Source organism: Pyrgilauda ruficollis, unplaced genomic scaffold, assembly GCF_017590135.1.
Source record: "Pyrgilauda ruficollis isolate IOZ18807 unplaced genomic scaffold, ASM1759013v1 scaffold10, whole genome shotgun sequence".
Lineage (NCBI taxonomy): Eukaryota > Metazoa > Chordata > Aves > Passeriformes > Passeridae > Pyrgilauda > Pyrgilauda ruficollis.
In genome coordinates this window covers 287,212-301,813 of record NW_024508101.1, presented here as the reverse complement: position 1 = coordinate 301,813, position 14,602 = coordinate 287,212, and the positions used below count along the sequence as shown (strand labels likewise).

General features: G+C 53.0%; 1 protein-coding gene across 3 annotated transcripts in view; it reads right to left on the bottom strand.

The window, feature by feature from the left end:
* PLXND1 (plexin D1) overlaps positions 1 to 14,602 on the bottom strand; it is a 68,798-nt gene that overhangs the window by 37,148 nt on the left and 17,048 nt on the right. For 2 of the 3 annotated variants that reach the window (XM_041459827.1, XM_041459845.1), the window contains exons 2-10: positions 14,208 to 14,384; positions 11,189 to 11,320; positions 9,190 to 9,290; positions 8,382 to 8,511; positions 7,658 to 7,832; positions 5,859 to 5,967; positions 4,888 to 4,990; positions 2,031 to 2,138; positions 172 to 261 (exon numbers count right to left, since the gene is read on the bottom strand). In XM_041459827.1, coding sequence (XP_041315761.1) covers positions 172 to 261; positions 2,031 to 2,138; positions 4,888 to 4,990; positions 5,859 to 5,967; positions 7,658 to 7,832; positions 8,382 to 8,511; positions 9,190 to 9,290; positions 11,189 to 11,320; positions 14,208 to 14,384 — 1,125 coding nt within the window. The remainder of the gene's footprint in view (positions 1 to 171; positions 262 to 2,030; positions 2,139 to 4,887; positions 4,991 to 5,858; positions 5,968 to 7,657; positions 7,833 to 8,381; positions 8,512 to 9,189; positions 9,291 to 11,188; positions 11,321 to 14,207; positions 14,385 to 14,602) is intronic. The other variant, XM_041459836.1, reaches the window with a different exon arrangement.

The following is a 14,602-nucleotide window of genomic DNA, read 5'->3' as shown; positions in this document are numbered from 1 at the left end:
ATCAGCACATGCAGAGAGCCCAGAGGGGCGAATGCAGGAGTGAGAGATGGAGGGAAGAGAGCAAGTGGTGTCCCACTGCCAGGTGGGAGGTTGGGGTGAGACCCTGCCTGCCCTCGGACCTGATGCTCAGCCTGGGGGAAGCAGGGCTGGCAGCCTCCCCCCTGCACTCACCAGCACATGGACACACTCCACGGCAGAGGAGTTCACCCACCGGGCTTCAAATGTCCCGTCTGTCCCAAAATGGCACTCCAGAGCTGTCTCCTAGGAGAGGGAATACAAGGGCAGAATGGCTGCAACAACCATTTTGTGCATTTCTCTGTCAGTCAATCAGCAGGGTCTGTGTCCCACCTTGATTCTGCCACTGGCACCTGAACTCTGCCCAAGTCAAAAGGAGATCAGTGCCCGACACTAAAGGTGCAGCCCAGGGGCTGTGCCTGGCCCACAGCACACACAGACCAGACGTGCCTGGCTGGGCTCCTGTAACCCCAGCAGCTCCTCTGGGCAGGGGTGCGTGGCACTGCAGCACACACTGAGAGCCAGTGTTGCCCCAGGCCACCTTGTCCAAACCAGTCAGTGATTTGGGCTCAAAGTCACCTTCCTCCTCCTCCTCCCAACAACTACACTGAGCAAATCTCTAATTCAAACAAGGACACAGCCGAGAACAGGTTCAAAGACAGACTTCTGTGCTGTTTTCCTGATAACACAAGGATGATATCCTGCACCAAATTATTGCTGTGCCCGCATCCTGCAGGAAAAAAATCCTATCTCCAAGCAGTTGATGCTCCACCACTACTGAGGTCTAACTATCCTTTGAAAACTGGCAGATCTGATAAAAGACATGGAAGGAAGCACTAGGCTACTGGCAGGCAGCTGCTGGCTCAGCAAACACACAGGCAGAATCTTGCCCAGTGCATCACCTGCACCCAAGCAGCTCTGGCTCTGCAGGCTGCCCACAGCCCTGGTCTCACGTCCCTGCAGTGCCCCTGCTGCAGCAAAGGCTTGGGGCACATGTCTCTGAGGCTCCCAGCTCCAGCAGCACTCATGAGTTCCTCCAGAGAGGAAAGGAGAAGAAATCCTCCCCGGCACCCTGGGACAATGAGCAGAAGGTGATGGAAGGAAGCCAGACTGCCAGAGCCTCTCCTGCTGCCCCTTTCCTGCTGACTGTGTTTCCTGTGGGTTCCATGCACTATTGCTTCCTCCTCAGCCACCTCCAGCATCCAGACAGGAAGAAGGATTTCTCACCCTGTTTTGCTGATTGCAGAGGTCACAGCCTCCTTCCTGTAGGCTGGAGCTGTGCAGGAAAAGGCCACGAGGGTCTGCTCTGCCCCTGTGCCGAGGGCAAGGAGGTGTGGTGGGAGTGGTGCCTCCACGGCCTCCAGAGCACCCTCCAGCACACCACAACAGCTCCACTGGCACTTCCAAAGCTCTCCTCTCCTGAAGAACAAGGAGCCGCTTGGCTGCCCAGGATGCTGGAATCATCAGCAGGGGCAAGGCAAACCTGGCCCCATGAGCCCTGTTGGTCTGAGCCAAAATCACTCAGGGCAGATTTCTACAAACACCAGAGCTTACTCAAGCACTTTCCCAGTGCTCAGCCTCTTTACCCCAAATTCCTCTGGCTCTTTCTGGCATGCAGCACATCTCCAAAGGCACCACTTGATGTCCACTCCTACTTTTTGCTGTTAGAATTAGCATGTCAGAAAATTTCACAAAAAACACTTCACCTCAAACAAGCTTTGCAGTGATGACCTGAAGGACATTTTCACACCAAATGAGCTCTGCAGGGCCAATCTGAAGTTAAACAATGCTTCCATGCTCAAACACTGTGGCTCAGAGAGGGCTCCCTGTCTGCCCCTCAGAGCGGTGTCCTTTATTCCTCAGCACGGGCACTGGGGCCAGGCTGGATGTGGCGTTGGGAGAGCTGGCACCAGCATGCTCTGTGGTGGTGGAGCAAACACCCACAAGGAAACAGGGAGCTTTATTTCCCCAAAAACCTGTCCAAACCTTCCCAATGCCTTTAGGAACTCATTTACCTTAGAGAAAGTTGCATTGGCCAGCGAGATCACGATGTTCCGAGATACACCCGTGGGCATCGGCTCCAAAGGGGCAGGTACAATTTGAGGACAATCAATTTTCTTCTGCTAGGTACAAAAATAGGGAAAAAAAGGGGTTAGCTGGGTGCATGCTGAGCATCCTCAGCAACAAGGGAAAGGAACCATCGAGGTCCTTGAGAAGGTTAATTTCACTGGGAAGGGGGCACTGCCAGGTGCACAGTGAGGTGTACCTGCACCTCAGCTGCCACTCTGGCCGTGACAGGGCCAGAATAACTCTGAAAGGAGGCACTGCCCCCTCCAAAGGCAGATCTACCAGTGTGACCCTCTCCCATGCCCTGTGAGCCCTGTTGCACCCGTTGCATTGCTCACTCCTGCCAGCACCTGCAGGGTCTGTGCTGCAGGGTCTCCACCCTGCACAGTGCCCAGGCTGCGTGTGCATGCACAGAGGGTGTGAGGAGCTGCGGGGCCGTCAGGGAGGGGGCTGCAGTAGTAGGGCAGCTGCACTGAAAGGCTTAAATGAAGCTGAAAAATTATTTTAAAAGGTCATCTGTCTCCTTACTTTTGTTCTTGTTTTAAATTGATGTCTCAGACACTGGAGCTGACTCAGAATTCCAGTCTGTGTGACAAACCCGTTCTGTTCTCTCATGAGACGTAAATCACACTGCGAAACTACAGCAAGCATGAAGCCAGATTGTGCATGGCCCCAGGGTACATCCAGAGTAATGCCTGTGACAGTGGAGCCATTGGGGTAAAAGACAACAAAATACTTGGTCCATTATGCAGAACCATTTGCAGCAGGCAAGATTTCCTCTCACTTGCATTAAAGGTTATCCTGCTGTGGCTCCACTGATGCCAGTGCTGCTGCTGCTCCAAGGAGAGGCTGAGCCTGCCCTCCCAGTGCTAGGATGCCTGATCAGACACATCCCTGGGACTGGGCATGCAGCGAGGAGGAGGTTTCTCTCCTGCCCTCCCCAGACCTAGATAGGGGTCAGAGAACTACCTGGGAGTGTCTGTTTGACTGTGGAAAAAATATTTCACTTCTGTCAGGACACTCTAACCAAGCATAGTTGGTGCTGCCTAAACATGGAGATTAAATAACAGAGATTAACGTGATAAGGGAAGCAAAACAGCAAAGTAAACAACTGGAGAGAGATTTCAATCCCAAGCCTCTTCCAAGGAAATAAAAAGAGTTAAAATAGAACCAGCACAGCTACAATTTCAAGCAAAACCTCCCCTGCCTGATGAGTCCTTGCATGTCACCAGAGCTGGCACAGCTTCCCAGAGAAATACACTTTAGAGGACTGATTAACTTGTCATCTTGCAGCCCCTTCTCCTGCTGTTCAGCAGCCACCAGAAATAGAGCAGCCAGCTGCCTATATCCGTCACATCTGGATCAGAGGAAAGGGGCAGAATGTCCGGGTGCTGGGGATGGAGCCGGGAGGACGCAGCTCTCCCTGCAGAGCCATGCGCAGGTGCAGCCGCACAGCGATGGTTTGTTTACCAAAGCTCCAACTGCACGATGAAAGCACCGTGTTTCCAGGGCTACAGAGCACCTCTCCTGCTCACGAGATCAGCAGGAGGCACAGAGAGAAAACAAACATGTCCAAGCAGGTCAGCATCCAGCCCAGCTGAACCTCTGGAGCAGGAGACCCAAGGAAGTTAGTCCTTTGCTAATCGAGGACAAACCCAGGGCAGTCCCCAGGCGACCACACGGCCCTGATGTCCCCCAGTGTCACTGCTGAAACTGACACCCTCAAGTCCCTGGCAGGAGCACACAGCAGTGCCCAGCAGCACACACAGCATGAGCGCCCGCTCCCCAACAGCCAGCGTGTGCCAGACCCCTGCAGGGCTCCCCAGGCTCTGGCACAGACAGACCCAACAGGAACAACCATCAGGATGGTTTTCAACTTCCCAGCACCCATGCAGACAGCCAGAGAAAATGCCAGACACTGAAAGCTGTGGAGTGGACTAAGAGGAGGATGCTTCCCCAAAACACCGGGGTATGCACAGGCAGGCACAGCTGACCCCAACACACTGCCCCGTGCTGCTGGGAGCTGCCACCTGGCAGGGACTTCTCCATCCCCATTTCCCAGGGATTTACAGGATCTGGAGCTGTAAGTGGTGGCTTCACCTCCATCCCCATGCCCTGCACTCCTCCCCACTGGAGGCCCTGGGCTCAGCCTGAGAGTGAGGGTGGGACATCTGACATGGGGCCAAGCTCCTCTCGATGATGAGCATGAGCAACACTGGAGACCTGAGTTAAGAGCAGAGGTGCAAAAGGGATATTCAATTCACAGTGTAAAAGCTTGGCTTGGATCTAGAGCATATTGATTGCTAAAAGGCCCATTTTATTTAAATTAACTTCAAATTAAACTTCAGTAGTAGGAACACTCTGAGCCTCTGGGTATTAAAGCTGCAGTTTGGAAAGCGGTGATTTTGTCCTCTGGGTGAGCAGCCCAGTGGTGCCCCAGCACATTATTAACATAAAGCAGCCTCGAGTCACAGCTAAGGGAATGGTGGAGTATGGCTGTTTCTTCTTGCACTCAAACCCAGATGGCCCAGGATGTGGAGAAAGAGCAGCATTGCTCCAGGTATGAGAAGGCATGGAAAGCCAAGAGCTGGAGCCCACAGGAGGCACCAGGACAGCAGAATCCTGGAATCCCTGAGCCAGCCTCCTCCCAGGCACACCTCAGCACAGCACAGCACGGCAGGGCACGGTGCCCACCCACGCCACACCACCCTCCTGAAGAGCTGAGGAGGGTGCCCAGCCCAGCAGGGCACAAGCCACAGCCGGCGCGTGCTGGGCACGGCTGCGGGAGCTCGCAGCCATCCTCACCTCCATGCGCAGCGCGTCCTCACACTGTGAGCGGTTGGAGACGCAGCTGTAGGTGGAGGGGCACCAGTGGCACTTCCACCTGGCTGAGAGGCAGCTGGTGCACCTGCAAGGGCAAAGGCAAGGTGAGCAAAGCAGAGTATAGGCTGCTCAGAGGGGCCACACCTCAGCCCTGCAACCCCTCTTCACACTGTTCAGCCTTTAATGGTGCCTAGAAAAACCCACTGCAGGTGCTGGATTTCCCTCTGCTCTCCCTGGGAGCTGGCAGGTATGTGGCCAGAGCCCATCACGCCCAGGCACCCCTGCCTGGCCTCAGGCTACAGCAGACTGGGAGCCACCTTCCCCTCCTTAGCAAACAAACAGGAAAAACCAGTTAGTTTTTCCCCCCAAAAATGCTCTTTCCCCTCATCTGTCTCTCTGAGGAGCCTGGCATGCTGGACCTGACTAGGACTCCCTGCTGTTTACACAGACATGGGAGTGCTGGTGGGCCCTGTGGCCAGGTCCTGATGTCATGCTCCTGAGAGGTGGATGAGTTTTGTGTGTGCCACTAGAGCCCCCTCAAGCTGATGGGGGTATGTGACTGCTCCCACCCAGGGCTGGAGGGAGCAAGAGAGCGTGACCCTCCCTTCCCCAGTGCCCCACAGATTGCTGGGGAGGCCACCTCTGCTGCTGAAGGGTTAACAGAACAAGCTTCAGATAAAGATATTATTTATGTTTAAAAGAAACCCAGCATGCCCAGATGGCTTGAGGACCCTCCTCTGGCATCACATCTCCCACCATCCTGCCAAATCCTGCCCAGGCCCCCAGCTGCCAGCTCTCAGGAGCTGAGCTCCCCCACCAACCCCACACAGGAGCACCCTCGTCCAGCTTCGTGCTGGCACCCTCCCAGCGCCCAGCTGCCCCACCATTGTCACCCCCGTGCCACCCACGCCCCGCCACGGGGGCTCTGCTGCCTGCGCGCTGGGGTCACTCACGCTCTCTTCGGGTAAATGTTCCCAATCCTTTTGCAATCATAGATGGTGAAATTGGCCCGGATTATGTTTTTGTTGTTGACCCGGAGAGAAGTTTCGACGACCACGTGGTCTGAGAAAATCAAGCCAAAGAATATTGGGTTGCAACAGCCCCTTGCTCACACTCACACTCAGTAGACAAGAGAGACCCTTGGGAAAACAAGGGCTAAATATGATTTGTTTTCTCTAGGGCTTCCTCCGAGCTGCATGTCAGAACTTGGACCAGTCATCCTTTCTCCTCTGACCTTCAGCTCTTCCCTCCTAAATCAGCACTTTACATTACTCTCACAAAAAAGAACATGGTGACTTTCAGCACAAAATTCCAGCATGTTATGCAAGTGTTAATTAGCAGATTTAATTATTGTCTTCACGTACAGTTGGTGCTAAACTGTAATTTTTAAAATGTGGTAATTAAAACATGTTAGTTATCATGTTTTAAAATCCCGCTCACTTTCCCTGTGCCAACAAACCTGCAGAGAGCGGAAATCCCTTTTTTGGCTGCTCAACACACCATACTACCTTCCCTCCCCGCAAATTGCCTTTTTTTTTTTTTTTTTTTTTTCAATTTTGCCATATAAGCATCAGGGAGAAGAAACAATGCTTCTTTCAGAATACAGACAATAAATCAGCATACTGGATTCCAGAAATTCATTTGCACATTGCTGAAACCAACAATACAGAACAGTTAATGATCTCCCATTCTTAGGATAGTTTGGGAGGAAAGCAATGCAGCTTTACAAATGGGCCTAGGAAAAGCGGAATTTTCAGAAGGACTAGCTAATTCTCCCCTTACTGAAGTCAGCCATCTTCAATAGCACATTCACTCCACGGTTGAAGGATGAAAACTTTACAAGCAATCAAGCCTGGACTAAAGCATCAAACTTCTCCAAAGGCACTGAGAGGGGCTGACTGCATCGCTGAGTGGCCAGCTCAGGTGTGTCAGCTCAGGTGTGCCAGCTCAGCTGATGCAGTGGCCAGCTCGGGTGTGCCAGCTCAGGTGTGCCAGCTCAGCTGATGCAGTGTCCAGCTCAGGTGTGGCCAGCTCAGCCAGCAGCTCAGCTGCAGTGTCCAGCTCAGGTGTGGCCAGCTCAGCTGATGCAGTGTCCAGCTCAGCTCAGCCAGCTCAGCCAGCAGCTCAGCTGCAGTGGCCAGCTCAGCTCAGCCAGCTCAGCCAGCAGCTCAGCCTCGTCCCAGGCGCTCACCTCCTCTGGAGGCAGCCCCATGGGGCCTCGAGACAGGCATCCCCTTTGGCACTGACACAAAGCAGGGGACACTGGACACCTCTGGCTGGTTTTTGACTGCAAAACGGGGCTAAGAGTCCCTGAGCTCCTTTCGGTACCCACTCGCTCTTCCTCCAGAACTCCTCCCGAAAGGCAGCGTGTGTTTTGGAGGCAAATTCAAGAAAGCAATTGAAAATATCAGTATGAAAAACTACATTATTTTCCCAGGGCTAAAACACTTCGGGCTTAGTACATACTAAATCTAAAGCAGAAGCTCAAACCAGGTAAAAATAAGCACATGAACTGGCATTTAAATTCTGATGTTTAAAACAAAAATTGATAGATTTGAAATACTATCAATTCATGTAAAGAGGGTGGAATTCCGATGCTTCAGTCATATGCCCTGTAAAACAGACACAGCTTTGGGCTTTTCTTCCCTGAATGTGTTAACTGCACATACAACTGAAAAAATAAATAAAGCCTATTAAAAGCTATGTCCACAAAAGTGGTTAGAAGGAACACATCTTTTTTGCCTCTGCATACCTTGGTCATCAGGAAATGCTGGATATTTCTCGTGTGGAAGCAAATTGCAATAAATAAATTGGTTTACATAATCCCCAGCGACTCTGGCGACCGTGTGGATGTTGTTTCCATAGTCACATGAAATATTTGTTCCATTCAAGTTTGGGATAGTTCCATTTATTTGTATTATCAGGGCCTATATTAGACAAAAAAGTCAGCTATTATCACAGAAAATTATATTTAGAAATTGTCAACATTTTAGAAGCTTTTAAGAGGTAAGCAACTCCAAAACAAGCCCACAGACAGGGTCTGTCTTGAAACAAATAATATTTTGATAAAAACCTTTAACATATAATTAAAATACTTTAAAATAGCAACAATACAAAACCAGGAAATGAGTTGACTCAGCTGTCTGCAGCTGATTGCGTTTGAAATTTTGTGAGCCTGCCCTGTGTGTTTGGTGCAGCAGCTCTGGGTGGTTTTTGCTGTAGGCTCAGCTCTGGGTGCTGTTTTCCTACAGACGTGGCACGCAGGCGGCTCAGGCTCCGGGGTGCAGCAGGTCACCCCAGCTCCCCGAGAGCCTTGGCCAGGTGCAGCAGCAGAGCTCAGCACCCCCTGATCCGTATCCAAGCCCCGAGGAGCCGTGCTGCTCCGCGGGAGGAGCTCGGGTGGTTACTGCCCTGGGAGCAGGCACTGGCTCTACGGACCCTGCAGGGCATCGGTTTGGAACTGGCAGCAAACGCACCGGGTGCTCTTTGTCAATATTGATCTCAGGCTCCAGGATGGTCATGGAAGGGCACTGCTGCACTCCCTCACTCACACTCGCCCAGACGTTGGCCCCCGTGAAGTTGGTGCACTCATGCTGCAGAGAACACCTGCAACGAACAGAGGAACAGCTCGTGGTTGATGAGTTTTAAAACAGGTGATAAAAATTGAATTGAATTGAATTCCTTGTGAGGGAAGCTCCTGAGAAAATCTTGGTGTCTGTGTCTTTCTCCATCCATGCAGCTAAGCCTTAACGTTTGCTGCTATGGTTTAAGCATCTGCTTGCCATGATAAAAACATGTTCTCCCACAGCACCATTGGAGCAGCAGGACTGAGGAAGGCAGGAAAAGGCCAGGGCTGAACCCGAACTCAGGAGGAGAGGATGACATTTTGTCTGACATCTTCAGTTTGCAAATGTGGAATCTAATTTTGAATATCCCCTTTTGCATGTGATGGTCTTCTACTGATAGATGAGGTCTGCAGGGGCAAAACATGGACTTTCACAGGGTGTGGGTTCTCCCAGTCCCATGGTTTGACACCTGCAAGAGATTCTTTGCACTGGCACTGCCTGTGGCATGACAATGCAGCTATGGTGAAATCGTGGCTCTGAAGAACATCCCAACCCTTTGGGCCAGATGCAATTGTTTCTAACAGCATGTATTTTGTAAGGAATGGAAAAAGACTGTTGGTGGTGTGACTGTGGGGAAATACAGAAGGCAGCAGAAATCCTTGCCCAGGCTGAGGGCCCGGGGACACGGTGAGACGCTCCAGGACACTGCTGCTCCTACCTGGTCTCCATGGTGCACCACCCGCAGTAGGCGTCGGCGGCGGCCAGGCACTCCGCGCACGTCGAGTACTGGCTGCAGGCAGCCACCTTCACCCGTGTCATCTGCACGACAACACACAGCTGCTGCAGGCTGCACAGCCCCACAGCCCCTGCCAGACTGCACAGCCAGACTGCACAGCCCCACAGCTCCTGCTAAACTGCACAGCCCCACAGCCCCTGCCAGGCTGCACAGCCCCCCAGCTCCTGCCAGACTGCACAGCCCCACAGCTGCTGCTAAACTGCACAGCCAGACTGCACAGCCAGACTGCACAGCCCCACAGCCCCTGCCAGGCTGCACAGCCCCACAGGAGCCCCCGCCCTGGACGCTGCAGCACGGCCATGTGCAGCTGGACACAGGACACCAGCACCTCGGGCTGAGACACCCTTCCCCTGGGGCAAACTCACCCAGCCCGCCACAGGAGCAATCCCTGGCATGGCTTGGAAGGTGGAGCTGTGTCGTGGCCACCTGGCATGGGGACGAGCCCAAGAAGCCACCTGCTGCCTGCTGGGAACCCCTGGAGCCTGTCCAAGCCGCGAGCCCCAAGACAGGAATGATGCCCTAGGGCTCGGGAAACCACAGGGTTTGCAGCCAGCTGAGCTGAGCTGGGCTAGGCTGGGCTGAGCTGCTCCTTTTCAGCTGGTGCCATGGAAGGAGCCATGTGGGACCAGGCTACCGAATGTGACACTGCACCTTTCAGAGGTGTCAGATGGACATGGCTTTATAGCTTGTCCCTCTCTGTGAAAAGCTCTCACCCAGACCTGCAGAAAGCTCCTCTCCAGTCACAGCCCAGCACTCTCTGGCTGTTTACACAAAGATCAGAAAACAGCACCACCCTAGAAACCTTGATTTGTGAAAAAATCGAAGTACCTCTGGGGACTCACTTGGCAGGAGCAGTTGGAAGGGAAAGCATGTGTTGGTTTCTGCTCTCTCCTCCTTTGATCTCTAAACATTTGGGAAGGAAACCTGAGTGGTTTGGAAGAGTGGGGACTGAACATGTGAGGTGCCAAGAGCCCTGAGCTCCCACCAGGCAAGCACACTCCAGGCTGCAGGCTCCTTGAAGCCCCACTTCACTCGCAGCACCTCACTGTTCCCCAGCCCTGCGGGGCTCAGCAAACCCACCCCAAGCCTGTCAAACTCCTGGGGAGCTTCCCAGGGTGCTCTCTCCACCAAAGAGAAACTACTCATCAGATTTATTGGAAAAGAAGCAGTCAGAGGAGGCAGCACGAGCACCACAGCAGCTGTTTGGTCAGCCCGGGTGGAGGGCACAGCCCAGCCAGGGGCTGGGATGAGACAGCCGGAGCCATCAGCTAAAGAGGCTTCCTGGGAGGGGGCTGTGAAATGATAATGACCAATCTGCAGGGAATTAGAGCTCGGAAAATACAAATGCAACATGTAACATTTGGGGCTGTGCATCTGTTTTGACAGATTAAAATGTAATTCAGGACAAACCCTCAGCGCCTGGAGCGCTCAGCTCTCATCTTCCTACTCTGTTAACCTGACGGAGATGGGACTGCCTGTCTGTACCTGCTGCAGCTCTCCAGCTCTCTGCAGAGCCCTCCTGCCACGCACTGAGCAGAAACCTCCCCAGGGACCACTTCTGACAGGCACTTTTTGTCTGTAGGATCTCCTGAAAGCCTCCCTAAAAACCATGTACTGTCATTTTGGGGTTTCTGTACAGGAACAACCTTTGCTTATTTCTGTGCTTATTTCTGCACTCCCATAAGTGCAGTCAGTTTCAGTATCTTTCACTCTTCTTTTTACCTGACCACCACAAAGACCTGATAAGTTGGGCTGAATGGATAGGCACCTCCCCAGAAAGCCCAGTGACAGCCACAGCTCTCAACATCTTGGCTCTCACCATTAAAGGAAATCTTATTGTCCCTTTCTGCTCCCAGCTCTAAGCTAAATCAAATGCATGCTGTGCTCCAAGAACTGTTTTGTTGAGGACTGAAGATCTCACCTGGTAAGAGGTCATCAGGTAGAGGTAAGTGGAATCAGAAGGGTCAAACTGCATGATGGGATGGACAGGCTCTCCGTAAGCCACCGAGATGGATCTCCTGCTAATAACCTTCATCGTGCTGTCCAGGTTTATCTGTGGAGAGAAGACGCCACTCACTGAGACCATTTTCAAACACTAAGGGCAGCAGATTAGTTCTCCTTGGTTATAAATAAAAACCAGAGTGGTATTCAGCGGTGCCCAAGCACTGTGAATCTCTGCACACTTTGCAGGCTGCACACACAGAGCTTTTCCAGAGCTTTCCTGGAAAGTCAGCTCTGTGTCACTGGGCAGGCATGGCACAGCCCAGAAAGCCCCAGCCCTGCTCAGTGATGCAGGACCCTCGCTGTCCCTGGTCCCTCTGAGGGGCTGCCTCTGGCACGTGGAGGCTGTACCCCTGCACAGCTTCCTCCAGCAGGCACAGCAGCCTTGGTGTCACCCTCATGCAAGTGGCACCAGCCTTCAGGCCTCAGCACACACACATTCTGTACAGAGAACATTGAGTTTCCACAACTTAATGAAAAACAGTGAAAATCAGCAACAGGGCTGTACAGCATGGCACCTCCTGCTCCCTGCATATTTGAAAAATAAGTGTTGTCACTCCCAGCCAGAAGAAGCTTCTATCCCTGCTGACTCCAGAAGACCACGGCAGCTGCCACGAGAGTGCCAAGTCCTACCTTTCCTCATGAATCACCAACCAAAGTGCTGGCAGTGATGGAGGGGGCTGCACAGCATCAGCCTGCCTTTCAGTTCTCTGAATGTCTTGGCATTTGACTTGAAAATTCAGTAAATTAAATGTGGCATTGCTGAGAGGAAATAACAATGGGACTACACAATTTCTCGTGACAGTCACTTTTCAGCTTAAAACAGAAAGGGAGTGAGGAAAATTCCGGCCTTCTTACTAGCAAGGGAAGGCAATAATTGTAATGACCAAGTGTGCCTCTGTTCTTTAAATGTAGATTAATTAATTACCATAGGTTAATTAATTCTTACACTAGAGCAGCACTGACACACCCCAGTCTGACAGCACAGGCTCAGGCTTCTCTCTGCTAAGAAACATAGCACAAAGAGCTATGCAGAAAAAGGGTGCTATCACTGTGTCCATTTCAAAAGCTGGCTAGCCAGAAGCTAAATTATTTCCCTGGGATCACCCAAGAAATCCATGAATGAGCCCTGACATTCCCTCTCTGCTGAGATGTGCTCCGCGGGGCTGGTTACAGACACCCGTGCCTGCCTCCCTCTGCCTCCTGGGCAGGTTCACCCTACACCCTCTTCACACAGGCAATTCCTGGATTCCAGGGGGCTGCAGGCTCTGGGGGAGAGCCCCCACAGCAGCACAGAGAAGCAGTGACCTCCAGTCCTGGCGCAGCAGGGGAGCAGGCTGGGCTGGAGGACAGGACTGCCCTGGGTCACGCCACCAGAGCCCTCATCTGCTTCCACACTGCACTTCCACACCTGCACACACCAGGACAGACCCCTGCCTCCCACCCCTGCCCTTGAGGGCACTGCACCCTGGCACATCTTGCCCTGGCTGTGCTGCCCAAGCACTGCTGACCCTCTCATGATGGCTACATCGGTCCTCACCAAACGCCAGTCTGCAGCCAGAATTGCATTAATTGGCCATACATGCCCCTGGCAGCCCTCATTGCTGCTGGCAGGAGCTGGGCAAGCACTAATTCTGCCCCTCTGCTGTCTTTTCTCAGGCAACAAATCTGAATGATTTGCTCACACCAAGTACCTTGTGTCCCATGCCAAAGAGCAAGGAGCCCCAAAGGTAGAAGGGCTTCTGGTTATGCAGCTGTGTTGTGGAATTAGATTACAGCTATCTGAGCAAATTATCCCAGCCCAGGGTAGCCAGGAGCCTCTCCCTAATGGAGGCCCTGCAGATAAGGCTGGTCTCTCCAGCTGATAATGGAGCAGAGCTGTTAATGCCGTGTGAACAGGCTGCTCTGCGTGTGGCATGTGCCCCCAGCCCTGCCCGGCCCAGCGCCAGCTCCCTCCCACCCTCACAAATTACCTGCCCCTGTGGGCAGCAATCAAAGCAGGGAGCCTCTGCGTGATTGTTCCCACATTTCTGCCAGGAGCACTGAGATGCAAGGGAAGAAACTGCGTAAGTTTTCTTCTACCCAAGTATTTTGATCCAGTATCCCACATTATGCATCAGTCCCCCCAGGCAGAGATAAAGCAGGTATCAGCTGTCTCTGCTCCAGGCATTTTCCTCTTCTTCTCTATGGACTTTTGATACTGGCAGTTTACCAGACTGCTGTGGCTGCCTGGAATCAAAACTTTCTCTGGCAAACTTCAAGCACTAAGGCTACTGAGGGCTTGGCCTTGTGTCCTGGCTGCAGAGCTGGGGCATTGCTCACCCTGCATCACATCTTACATGTTATTTAGAACAGACTCTGCCAGGGGTTCACACCTGCTTTGGATTCAGCTGTGAAGAAGAATCTCTTTGTGATTCCCCTGTCTACACGGAGTCTTCAAAAGCCAGCAGCTCAGAGGGAGAATTTATTAGAAGAGCTTTTAATAACTTCAACAATTAAAATAATAACAAAATATTGTAATTAAAGTTAGATTATGTGCATATAATGGTATTGTTTTAAAATTATATTAATATAATTAATAAAATTAATTTATAATTCAATGCTGCACAATAGCATTTTCAGCTTAGGGTTTATCAAAAGCATCCTGCTCACATGGCAGCCCTGAGCAGTGATTAACAGCCACCAGTCATCGGGCAGCGTGTGTCACTGTCCAGGCTACGGCAGTACCCGAGCACTTCTTCATCGCCTGAAGGAAGCAGGTGCTGAAGCCAAGGGACAGCAGATGCCACGCTCTGGGCAGAGCAGAGCTGCTGGGAGGGGGAGCCCCGGCAGCCGCCCCGTGCCCAGCCCCGTGCCCAGCCCCGTGCCCTATGCCCAGCCCCGTGCCCAGCCCTGTGCCCAGCCCCGTGCCCCGTGCTGCTGCTGCTGGCCCCACTTGCCTTCAGGAGTCCTCCACCGGCCGTGCCCAGGAACACCACGGTGTAGTTGTTGACGCTGGCCACGGCCACGGCGGTCAGGCCGCTGTGGGTGAAGACGGGGGTGGCCGTGACGGGGTTCACGATGGCCAGCGGGTGCTGCAGGTGCGCGGCTCCGCAGTCCAGCTGCTCCGGCTGCAGCTGCGGGGAGACACAACGTCAGCAGGCTGCACAGGCACGGCGTGCTCCCCTGCCACCCCTCTGCAGCAGGGACAGACTCCCCGGAGCCCCGCTCTGCAAAAGGCAGCCGGCCCTGGCTCTGGGCTGGCACGGGGGCACCAGGCTGACAGAGGGGCTCCCACATGGATCCACTGCCAGGGGTCGGGGGGCAAAGGCAGTGCCTAAGGACCTGTCACTGA